Here is a 12,976-nt window from a genome sequence, read left to right as displayed (position 1 = left end):
TGTTCTGTCTTGACTTTGCCAGAAAAATCGAGTTGAGCAGCAACTTCACGAGCATTTGCAAGATGCAATGTCCTTCTTAAAGGATGTCTGTGAGGTACTATTTCTTTTAGATGGTGCCTTTTTTGTGTGTTTCAATTAATTATACTTCCCATTAGCCATTTTAAATCCTCAAGCTGTACAGACTTCTAAGTCTTTTAAAGTCAAACAGTTGACCATTTCAGTTTTTGTAGCAGCCTGTAAGAATAGACTTTTGTTCTTTTATGTTGTCGCGAGTGATTCATTTTGAAAGAGCTCTACTGGCATGTGCTTTTAATTTAAAAATCCTAATGTGTGTGTGTATGGGGGCACGTGTTTATCCCTGGACAGACAATGTCATTTCCTAAGTTTTGTCCAAGAGCGTAGTTTGATGTGTTCACAGTTCAAGATAGGCATGCTTTAGTCACTTAAAACAAAATTACAACTTGAACTTGATGGATTTGAGGATCCCTCCCCAAATTGCCATCATTTCAAAGGATCACTACTAAAGTACGGGTTGTCCTTCTGTATCAACTATAACTGAGTGTCAGATACAGCCTTCATCTTTCATAGAAACTAAAAGAAGTAACTTCATGGTAGACTGGTAAATTCATTCTGAGCAGCAGTCATTTGTTTTTGAAGCTTTGTTCATTAGCGTAGTCTACCAGATAAGCTTTCTTTTGCTGCCTTGTAGTGTAGGCAGTTGCTTTTGAAGCCACTTGATACTATATTTCACTTGCTAAAAAAAAAAATCTTCCACAAATCCCAGAGTAGAAGCATAGTTCAGTGACTGTAACAGGCATCAGCAGTGACCTCCATGTTTTTTTGTTGTTGGTTTTTTTTTTTTCAATCCCTACAGCAGTCTCGAATGGAGGATCGTTTAGACAGACTGGATGATGCTATCCATGTGTTGCGGAACCATGCTGTGGGACCTTCCACCAGTTTGCCTGCCGGTCACAGTGATATACACAGTTTATTGGGACCATCCCATAATGCGCCCATTGGAAGCCTCAATTCAAACTATGGAGGATCAAGCCTTGTTTCAAGCAGTCGATCAGCTTCAATGGTAAAATAGTCCTCTTTTTCTTTCTTTTTTAAAATAGTCCCTAAATGTTTTTCATAGTTGTAACCCCAAGGCAGCATGCAATTTCAGATCAGATGAATGTATGCTCATTTTACTTCTAATTTTGGCCAAGTACCGTGATGATGTGAAAATAGGTGATAGGTACCTTACCCACCAGTGTTCTCTATCTTATGGACTGTTTGGAGGGAGAGGGGGATTTTTTTTTTTTTTTTTTAAGTTAAAGAGTGATTTTAAAGAGTTTTCTTCACTGTCTTGGGCCAGGTTATCGGCTCTGTATTGGCTCATAAAATCCTACTATGACCATATGCAAAAAGCAGAATTTTCTGCAGAGAATATTTTAGTTTATACTTGGATATTCTCCAGATGTGTAATAATTGGCAGAACTTTTTTTTTTTTTTTCCTTGAAATGGTGTATAGGAAGTCTGAATAGCAAAAGCCATAAAGCTAGACTGAATTTCAAGGGTACTGGTCTGGAAAAGGAAACCCTGGTGGTGTAGTGGTTAAGTGTTACAGCTGCTAACCTGAAGGTCAGCAGTTTGAATCCACCAGGCGCTCCTTGGAAACTCCATGGGGCTGTTCTACTAGGGTCCTCTAGGGTCACTGTGAGTCGAAATCAACTCAACAGCAGTGGGTTTGTTTTTGGTTTGGTCTAGAAAAGCTGTTGTCATTTGGAACCAGCCTTCAACAGCAGGAGGAATGCACATCTCCAGTTTGCACAGGTTCAAGCTTAAACTTTATTCCCAAATAAAGAAAAAAATGGGTGGGGGGGGTGTGTTTAAGAACAGCGGTAATGTAAGTAACAATAAAAGCAATTTTAGATTAATCCTCAAAGAGAATAAAAAAATTCAGTCCATCTTTTTAAAAACATGGTGTAATTCTTTAGAGCGGGAAAAAGTAGACTTCTACGACGACTTACATTAAAAAAAAAAAAAAAACTGTGTTGAATGTCTTACATTATTTTTTTATCCAAATTGCCTTTTGAAGGAACGAAGCTCTGTTTGAACCTATTTAACTGATACCGTGTGTTTTCATGTTTATGGCATGGTTTTTCAGGTTCGTTGCACGCTCTGAAATACTCTCTATCAGACAGATTCCTAGCTGTAAGCCATGTGACGCAGGCTAAAACTCACCTATCATCAGAATAATTAGGTGCCTAAATGCTGAAGGTTTGTGTCTGTGAAATAGGATTGGTTCCAGATTTTCACATGCCCAGTCAGACAGCCGTTGATGTTCATGTCGGAGCCGCTGGAGTAAACATCAAACAAGGCTTCCCGGTTTCCTAAGAACAGGGTTTTCAGCAACCTGGCTGACATTAGGTGCTGGCATATTTTACAACCAATTTTTTTTTTAAAAAGTCAGAAAATCTTGAAATTCAGGCTCCTTTTAAATTAGTTTTTGTTGCTATTTTTAAGCTTGAAAACATACATTATAAAGCACATAGAAATATAAGGCGGTTTGTTGTCGTTTATTAGTAGTGATGATAAAATCATTTTCGTAGTGTAGTAAGGCTCATCAGATGGCATTTGCTGCAGACATGAATGGAGAACAGTACATTAATTATTTGCTATACTTTGATCCTTATTTAGAAGAATGACTTAAAAATAAATCTCTTTGAGTTCCAAGTTCGTCTCAACTGCAACATTTGCGGTTTGTCTTATTCCTCGCCTCTTATTAATCGTTTCTAATTGTTCTTTGTTACCAGCCCACTGCTTCTATTCCAATTTGTCTGCTGCAGTGTTTGACATCCTTCTTGCCTTCAATATTTTACATACCTCTGGCTCCTCCCAGTTAAATGCGAAGTTTGTATAAAATTGAACTTCAGTCTTTGAGAGGTTGTCTTTACCGACTTTGGGTGTGCCTTGATAGGAAAAGAGATTTTTCACATATCCAGTGCTCCAGAACCATGTAGAAGTGTATGCATTTTAAAAGGACTAAGAAAGTTAAAAAAAAAATGTTTCCGTCAAGTCAACTCTGACTTGTGGTTGACCTCCACCCCGTGTGTGTCATGGTAGAACTGTGCTCCATACAGTTTTCAATGGAAGTCGATTGCCAGGCCTTTCTTCCAAGCCACCTCTGGGTGGACTCCAGCCTTGCATTAGCAGTTGAACGCATTAACCATTTGCATCACCCAGGGACTCCAGTTAATAAAGTAGCTCCCACTCTGTTCTCTAGAAATGTCGCCTACTTCAGAACATGAACAAAAGCACTGCCAGAGATATTTTTTCAAAAAGAAAAATCTCAGAGTTTTCTAGAAAAAGGAGTCTTCTGACACTGAGGTGACTCTGGCTTAGTCTGAGCAGCAGCAACCATGCCACAGCAGCTAAGCTGAAGCTATTGCTTGGTGTGCCTGCTAAGGCCTTCTCTTCATCTCTTATGACCTTCTTAGAGAGTGTAGAGCTGGTGGGAACCTGCCAGACATCATTGGCTCTGTCCACCCCATCCAGACATAATCACGAGTACTTTTCAGAGGTGGACTTCCACCCCGGAAGTATAAAGCTATTAGCTGGCAAAATGTGACACCACTAAGTGAGTCGTGTTCGTGTCCCATTCTTCAGACATGAGTTTTTTGCTCTGGGTCCTCAGTTCACAGCTTCAGCAAAAAGACCAGAGGATGGAATGAAATAAAGATCACACAGTCTGCCAGAGACAGTCCCAATGAAATGAAGATCACACAGTCTGCCAGAGACAGTCCCAGATAATCTTAGGTGTGCTGTTGTGGAAGACTCTTATCTTATCCTGGTGGCTCTTACCTGTCCGAGGACTTCCATCATTACCACCAGGAGCCCTTCGTCTTGCTTATATGCTCAGAATATCTCTTCATATTCTTGGAGGGTGTGTGATACTGGGGACACACTGCTGTATCAATTGCCAGCCATCTTCAAGAGTTAATCTTTTCCTTCTACTGTCCCCTGTTGCCTCCATGTATTCTAGCTGATCATGACTAAGAAATGACTCGGGTTTACATTGTGGAATCGTTTTCTTTCTTTCTCTTTTTTTCTAGAAGTTTATATATTTTCCCCTTGCGTAACAAGTATACTATCAAAGTTACTCGTGGTGTAAATTCTCTGTGGACATGTTAACAAAAATAGTGTCCTTGGTCATGGGAATAGCTTTTGTTATTGATAATTTTCTCCACGGTGTTTTTAGTTATAATAGGATTATGCCAGCGTCATCATCCACAGATGAGAGTCTTGATTTGTAGGAGATCCACCTTCTTGCCTTGTAGTTCAAGTAATTGTCTTCTATTTTAAATTGTTCCTTTTGTGTGTGTGTGTGTGTGTGTGTGTGTTTCACACAAGTCAGTAAGACCACCACCTGCCCAAAATATGTTAATTGGAGCCAATAACAAAAGACTTGTTTTTGATTATTTTTTTAAACTGAGTATATTTGACTAACATCAGAGTTTAAAATTAAACGAGGTTTCAAACACAGAAGGCTTTGGGCATATTAACAGTTATTTAATAGACATAAAAATTAAATTTCCCAGAAGATTGTTATATCAGAAAAAGAAACTAGGAAATGAGTAATCCCTATTCCTTTCTATAGCCAGCCAAGCATAGTTCTTACACTTGCTCTTATTTTTGAATAGGGTTAAGACTTTCATTTACTTAATTTCCCATTCCTTTTCAATATTTGTGTGTATTTTTCCACAGTTGCTTAATGCAGATATAAAACTTTAGAGTTTTTGTTAAACATTCTTATTAGTATGTGATAATGAAATATCTTTAAAATTTTAAGGTATAAAACCAGAATTTTTAGAACTCTTGAAGTGTCATCATTGGGCTTTAGGTTTGCTTCCATTTATTTAATATAATAATAAACTTTTGGAATAAGCTGCTGACAGAAAAAATCATATTAAGTGGAAAACTGAGAATGAATGAAATCATTCATTTCATTCAGGCATTATAAAGCGACCTCGACACTGTAGAGTTACTGTGCATCACTTCTGTTTATAGCTGCTCTGTCTAAATTATGGGCGTAACAGGATAGCTTCCTGGTGGCTCTTTTATCTTACGAAAAGTACTTGGTTATTCCTCAGTCAGACAGTGATTTCAACTTTAAACCAAAGTGAGATTACAATCTTTTTTGTGTTAATGGACGCTTGATGCAGATCTTTAGAAGTTTCTTATTTACGATACAGGGTAACATCCGTCCATAAGTCCTTTGATGTCATTATTACAAGTACTGAGGAAGTTTAATTCAGTCATTTCTCTGAATTATTTTTTGGTATCGTTTGGAGCTTGTGTTGTTTCAACTGCGGCTGAAGATGTAGTATTCTTGTATGAGAACAGAGTAAACAAGGTTAAATCACAGGATTTAAAACTACCTCATATAATGTTTTCAAATATAAATCGTGTCTGTTTTCTAAATCCTAAAGCAATTGGAGAAGCTGTGTTTTTCTGATTTCTCAGAGATTTAAGATGAAGTTATTAACGGCTAACAGGCAAAATGGGGCAGTGTTTTTATTTGAAACTATCTCAGCACTTTTATCACTTACCAGAATAAGTTTGGAATCATTTTAACCTTCCATTTAGACAATATTTAATTTTGTTAGTATAGGTTGTCTCTCTATGCTTCAGAAATTGAGTGTGTAGGTTTCAACTGAATATAAGAGAACTGTTTTGCTTTTTATAGTTCAGAATCGTTCAAGATGATAATTTTTAAGTTTGGAAAACGTAGAGGCTATGTATTTATGGAAATCTCATTTAAATAAACCATAACAAACAGAATAGTACTAAGTTTCTAGCATAAAACTCCTCTCCAGATAAAACAAAATGCTTGGAATAGAACACATAAAGATCCTTTAATCAGCTCTATAGATTAATACTGATTAATTTAAATCGTTAGTATTCAGTAAATGGTACAAATTGAACAGATTGTTAGAATAGAATTCAGAATCAGAGAGGAATTCATACCGAGTACTTTTCGGTCCCTTAATTCACAAGACCTCTTATTCATCAACTAATTAGATTTAACATTTTTCCATTGTGGGTGCTAAAGCTGTTGGTCAAATTAGATGAAAACAGGTCCCTTGTCGGGTTCTCCTGTGAACGTAAGGCCATACGCAGCTTGCAGAGATTCAGAATGCAGGATGATGTCATTTAATGGGTTGGGTCTTTTATTCTGAAATGAAGCTCTTCATAATGATTGAAATTTAGAGCATGGCAGGCGGAGGGGTTTGCCTTCCCCTGCTGCTCCCCCAGTAGCTGCAGCCTGTCAGCTGTATGCTAACGAGATGAACAATTAAAACCGGGTTCTATCTGGCTGGCCCCACAGGCCTTGGGCTTAGACAAAGAACTGTTTATACACCTGTTGTGTGTGTGGACAGAGTCGTTTGAACGTGGAGCTGGAGATTAAAGGGAGGACGTGAGAGCCAGGGTGAGCAAGGGTTAAAGAGAACTATAAGAACTGTGAAAGTCAAATTCTCCAGAAAATATATGAGGCCCATTTGCTAGGAGAATCAAGTTACAAAGAAAAAGTTTCTGCTAACTTCATTAAGATGAAAAACTCCAGACTTCAAGCTTTCTGCTGGTCTGAGGCCATTTTTAAAGGCGAATATTTTTGTTCTGTGTGCCAATTTAAAACACTTCTTTGAAATCCAGTAATGCAGGTTAACAAAAATATTTGCTAGCAGTTATGTCCCAAAACAAACTTAGCAAACATTCTGATTTTCCTTACGGGAAAGGCAAATTTCTAAAATTTATCATTTAGGTAATGATCCTATGTCTGCCAAGCTTTTCATCAGAAGGAGGTGATAGAACATTTTTGTTGGTTGAGCTTCAGGGGATCAAAGATTTATACTAAGAAAATAAAAAGAAATCAGAATTCAGCACATGTATCATCACTTAAATGAGTGAAAATTCAGCTCAGTGGTAGTGTCTTAAAAGCTGTAAACTGGGTGTCACTTGTGTGATACACAGTAAATATACATATGTCGAAATTTTAAAAAGCTGTTTTAAGTTATTTAATAGTTTAAAATACTAGGTAAAACCAGAATTAGCACATATTACCAAAGATCATAGGAATCCTTCAAATTTTAAGCCCAGATTATTATAAACACAAAGAGAGAGAAATCTCAGCTTTTACTTTATACTGCAGCAATTTCCCTGGCCAGTCAAAATTGTTCTAATGGTTATTTTATCTTCAGTATAAGCCTAGGCTTCTAAGATTCCAAAGAATTTGCAGCTATGTATTGTTTATACCCTGTCTATTTTTTAATGGGTTTTTGCACTGACCTTCCTCTCAGAAAATTGAGTAGTTCATAGCCAGAAGGAAAGCATACTCATATGCTGAGAATAAACATGACCGGGATGTCCTTGAGGCAGGATTTCATAAAATATTTAAGAAAGAGTTTCTCTCTTGAATATAGTTTTCCCAGTCCACTCCTTCACTGGTACTTAACCTTTGTCGGATTTAATTTTTTAGATTTTTCTCAGGTTTTTTTTGGGGGGGGTAGGGGGAGGAGGAATCTAAAGGCTTATGGAAAGTTTCTGGTACTTAACCTTTGTTGGATTTAATTTTTTAGATTTTTCTCAGGTTTTTTTTGGGGGGTGGGGGGGAGGAATCTAGAGGCTTATAGAAAGTTTCTGAGGTGGCATGGAAAATGGAAATGAACCATACTTTCTGCCATCCCTTCTCAGCTTTTAGGATTTTCTAATTCTAATGCATTAGCACGTGTGTAAGGTAGAAAAGGGTATAGTCAGTGCTTGATTATCCCAGGGAACCATGACACAAATATTCCTCAACAGTGACTTTAAAATTATCTGTGTAGTACATTAAGTGGGCTTTAAAATCCATTAACGATAAAGAATAAAGGGTAAGGACAAACACTTCTCTAAAAGTGTGGTGGAAGGCCCAGTATATTCTAACTACACCCACTACCAAATAACCTGCATTTCCTAAAACTTTGCTTTGGTTCCTTTTGTACTTTGGTTTAACTTATAAGAAACCAAAGAATAAATTTGCATTGGGGTATTTTTATCTTTTAGGGTAAAATCCATAGTAAGGCATGAAAGATAAAAGCCACATTAATAACTCAAGAGGGATTCAGGGCTTGGCAGTTTACTACGCTTGAAAAGCGGTGGTTCTCACACGTATAACTCCAGGCAGTAAACCTGTTTAATTAAAGGCTTAATGTTCTAGTTGGCATGCCTGCTGCTGCCCTAATAAAAAGCTTCATCTATAACCAGTTTTTTCTAAGAAACACTTGGTAGTGTTTGCATGTTTTACCTTTCCATTTCAAGTTAACTGTTTCTTATGCAAGTTTGATTAAAGCTCAGACTAAAGCTACATGGTATTTTTGCTGCCTGGTGATGCAGAATTTCTGTCTTAAGTTATTTTAATTTTTTATTACTTTTGCCACTGTCTTAAAATTTATGAGAGGAGGCAGTTAGAAGAAGAAAAAAAAAAGGACACAGTGTAGTTTGTATGTGTGAGGAGGGGGAGGGTACATGGCAAAGTGTAGGTAAATATTGTTACTTAGAATGTAGCAGTATTTTGTTAAGCGCAAGTGGCTAGCTAAGAGCGTGGCTGCTAACCAGAAGGCCAGCAGTTCGAATCTACCAGCCGCTCCTTGGAAACTCTATGGGGCAGTTCTACTCTGTCCTGTAGAGTCACTATGAGTCAGAATCGACTTGACGGCGACAGGTTTGGTTTTTTGTTTTGTTTTTTTGATATGGAATAAAGGAGCCTTGGTGGCGCAGTGGTTAAGAGTTCAGCTGCTTATCCAAAATGTCAGCAGTTCACATCCACCATCTGCTCCTTAGAAACCCTGTGGGATAGTTCTCCTCTATCCTATAGGGTTGCTGTGATGTGGAATTGACTGCACAGCAACGGGTTTGGTTTGTTTTTGTTTCTGTTTTTAGGTATGGAATAAAGGAGCCCTGGTGGCGCAATGGTTAAGTGCTCAGCTGCCAACTGAAGGGTTGGTGGTTCCAGCCTCTGTGGGAGAAAGATGTGGCAATCTGCTCCTGTAAAAATTACAGACTTTGAAACCCTAGGTAGCAGCTCTGCTCTGCCCTCTAGGGTCGCTATGAGTTGGAATTCACTCGATGGCAAAAAGTTTAGTTATTTTGGGTTATATGGAATAGGTTTTCAGATTGGTTGTGTAAGATCGTTTATACACCCTATAATGAGGATAGCTTGACGGCTTACAGAGCATTGTATCTCTATTAGCTGGAGAGGGATCCTACTGAGTATTTTTACAACTCTTCAGAATATATATAATTTGGAAGTGAGAATTTTCATATTTTTAAAAAGTAACATTTTGATTTGATTCAAAAGTACTACTACTATCAACTCTTGAAATTTCCCACCAAAAAACAGAAAAGTGTCTTCCAAAAAAGGTTGCTAGATTCAGGTGAGTGGTGCTGCTCCCTCTATTAAACCCAATAATAGATCAAACTACCTGACATTTTCTTTTTTTTAACCCTAGGTTGGAACTCATCGGGAAGACTCTGTCAGTCTCAACGGCAATCATTCAGTCCTGTCCAGTACCGTCACTGCCTCAAGCACGGACCTGAACCATAAATCACAAGAAAATTATAGGGGTAACAACACTGCTTGGTTTTCAGTGGTGATGCAGGCAGAGATAGCATTTGAACACTACCACCATCTCACAGTCAGATTGACATCTGTGAATCAAAAGTTAGCTGGGAGAATTCAAAAGTAGTGATACTGCATGAAATTGGCAGTATATATTTAGGGTTCCAGCTCCCTTTGGCTGCCCATCAGTGGATGAAACCACATGTGAGCTGTTGTTATTTATTGATCATCTGCTTACCTGCTCCTACTTCTCATGTTGTTTTCTTTCTTAATCAGTTCCCCTCATGAGAGTGAGCCTTCGTGGTCTCAAGAGCAATGAGAAAGATATTTCTGAGTACGTTGAGTACTCTGAATGATGGTAGCCATTCTTTTGGACCTTATAATTTAATTAGAGGGACAACAATTCTGATAAAAAGCAAACTGATAAATCTTATCATAGAACTTGTATAAATAAGTACAAATATCTGGTTCTTCCAGTTACCTTTACCCATGATTCCTCTTTTATTGTGTTTACCAAGGCAGACGTTAGGCTTGTTTCCTTTACCTGGACAGCGCTTGAGAAGTTAGTTTCTAAAAATGTATCAAGTCTCTCATACTTTGTTCAACTGTTAAGTAGCGTCTAGAAGTGAGCATTAGACAGGCCATCAAGGTCAGGCTTATTCTTTGAAATACAAATGCTTCAAAATGATCTTGAAATTTTATTGATATTCTTTCCTGTTCTAAATAGCATGCTTTCCCGCATCTTCAGATTTCTGATAGCCCTGTACTAGCTGAGGATATGCATCAACCAGAGTGCTACAGTCTTTGCTCTAATTCATAAATGAATCTGGTCACTTATTTTGTGTTCCGTTTGACTCTTTGTTAGGTGGCTTACAAAGTCAGCCTGGAACTGTTGTCCCCACAGAAATCAAGACTGAAAACAAAGAAAAGGATGAAAACCTTCACGAGCCTCCTTCGTCAGATGACATGAAGTCTGATGATGAATCCTCCCAAAAAGACATCAAGGTTTCATCTAGAGGAAGAACAAGGTATTTGTCAGCACCCTGGTGTTAAATCTCACTCATTTGCCATAGGTGAAAATACTTAGAGAATTGTCATGCATTTGTGAAATGCCACCTGTGTACTGGACTCTGTGTGGGATTTTATGTGTATTATCTCATTTAATCCTCAACAGCATCCTTAAAAGGCAGGCAGATGAAAACACTGGCATATGAAGAATTTAATAATTTGCCCAGGTATTAAATGAGATACAAACCCAGGTTTATAGGACTTCAAAATTATGTTATCCACTCTGCCATACCATTTTAGGGTCTACACATAAAAAAGAATTACATCTCTGCCCTCAAGTTTGTCACAGTCTGTGGAGGTAAGACAATTAGAAGACAAAATAGCTAAAACAAGTTAATGTGTGTGGTGCAGACATTTAGATTTATTGAATCAATAAACATTTGAACATATTAATTTAAGAAGTATATGGTAAAACTATTATATGATTTAAACCAGGGGTCAACAAACTACAGCCCATTGTCTGTTTCTTTAAATAAACCTCTGCTGGAACACAGCCACACCGCATTCAAGCACTTGTTTTCTACGGCAGCTTTTTCCCTGCAGCAGCAGATTTGCATTTGCCAATTCTTGGTTTAAACAGTAATTTGAAAAGATGGATGGAATAAACAGGAATCAAATTGACCACGTCTGTGAAAGAGATGCTGGAGACCCTCAGTATCATCAGTCAGAACAAGGCCAGGCTCCAACTACAGAACAGACCATCAACTGTTTGTACGCAAATTCAAATTGAAACTGAAGAATATTAAAATAAGCCCACAAGAGCCAAAGCACGACCTTGAGTATATCCCGCCTGAATTTAGAGATCATTTCAAGAATAGATTTGATGCATTGAACACTCGTGTCCGAAGACCAGACGAGTCGTGCAAGGACATCATACCTGAAGAAAGCAAAAGATCACTTAAAAGATAAGAAAGAAAAAAACAAAATGTATGTCAGACAAGATGCTGAAACTTGCTCCTGAACATAGAGTAGCTGAAGCAAATGAAAGAAACGATGAAATAAATAAGCTGGACAGAAGATTTGAAAGGGTGGCTTGAGAAGACAAAGTATTATAATGAAATGTGCAGAGACTTGAAGTTAGAAAACCAAGAGAGAAGAACATGCTCAGCATTTCTCAAGCTGAGAGAGCTGAAGAAAAAAATCAAGTCTCAAGTTGCAATTTTGAAGGATTCTATGGGCAAAATACTGAATGACACAAGAAGTATCTAAAGAAGATGGAGGGAATACACAGTGCCACTGTACCAAACAGAAATTGTCAAAGTTAGAAGCTAGCACGTAATCAAGAACTGATGGTATTGAAGAAATCCAAGCTGTACTGAAGGCACTGGCAAAAAACAAGGCTCCAGGAAATGATGGAATACCAGTTGAGATCTTTCAACAAACGCATGCCACGCTGGAGGTACTCACTCATCTGTGCTGAGAAATTTGGAAGACAGCTACCTGGCCAACATACTGGAAGAGATCCATATATGCACCCGTTCCAGAGAAAGGTGATCGAACAGAATGCGGAAATCATCAAACGATATCATTAATACCACATATAAGTGAAATTTTGTTGAAGATCATTCAAAAGTGGTTGCAGCAGTACATTGACAGGGAACTGCCAGAAATTCAAGTAGGACTCAGAAGAGGACATGGAATGAGGGATATCATTGCTAATGTCAGATGGATCTTGGCTGAAAGCAGAGAATACCAGAAAGATGTTTACCTTTGTTTTACTGACTAGGCAAAGGGATTCAACTGTGTGAATCACAACAAATTATGGATTGCAAACAATGGGAATTCCAGAACACTTAATTGTGTTCATAGGGAACCTGTACATAGACCAAGAGGCAGTTATTCAAACAGAACAAGGAGATAACTAACCAAAACCAAACTCGTTGCCATTGAGTTGATTCCAACTCATAGCAACCCTATAGGACAGAGTAGATCTGCCCCACAGGGTTTCCAAGGAGCGGCTGGTGGATTTGAACTGCTGACCTTTTGGTTAACAGCCAAATGCCTAACCACTGTGCATGGTTTAAAATCAGAAAAAGTGTGTGTCAGGGTTGTATCTTTTCACCATACTTATTCAATTTGTACGCTGAGCAAATAATCTGAGAAGCTGAACTATAGGAAGAAGAACATGGCATCAGGATTAAAGGAAGACTCATTAACAACTTGGAATAGGCAGATGACACAACCTTGCTTGCCAGAAGTGAAGAAGACTTGAAGCACTTGCTCATGAAGATAAAGACTACAGCCTTCAGTGTGGATTACACCTCA

At 38.1% G+C, this 12,976-nt stretch overlaps 1 protein-coding gene across 11 annotated transcripts in view; it reads left to right on the top strand.

Moving 5' to 3' along the window:
* The window catches only part of TCF12 (transcription factor 12), a 340,614-nt gene that overhangs the window by 308,200 nt on the left and 19,438 nt on the right, over positions 1-12,976 (top strand). For 5 of the 11 annotated variants that reach the window (XM_064267496.1, XM_064267494.1, XM_064267500.1 and 2 more), the window contains 4 exons: positions 23-94; positions 875-1,081; positions 9,534-9,648; positions 10,509-10,671. In XM_064267496.1, the coding sequence (XP_064123566.1) occupies positions 23-94; positions 875-1,081; positions 9,534-9,648; positions 10,509-10,671 (557 nt within the window). The remainder of the gene's footprint in view (positions 1-22; positions 95-874; positions 1,082-9,533; positions 9,649-10,508; positions 10,672-12,976) is intronic. The other 6 variants (XM_064267499.1, XM_064267497.1, XM_064267501.1 and 3 more) reach the window with 3 other exon arrangements.

Source organism: Loxodonta africana, chromosome 13 (genome assembly GCF_030014295.1).
Source record: "Loxodonta africana isolate mLoxAfr1 chromosome 13, mLoxAfr1.hap2, whole genome shotgun sequence".
In the NCBI taxonomy this organism is placed as follows: Eukaryota; Metazoa; Chordata; class Mammalia; order Proboscidea; family Elephantidae; genus Loxodonta; species Loxodonta africana.
Note: the sequence above shows the minus strand (reverse complement) of the source record. Positions and strands in the feature narration are given on the sequence as shown.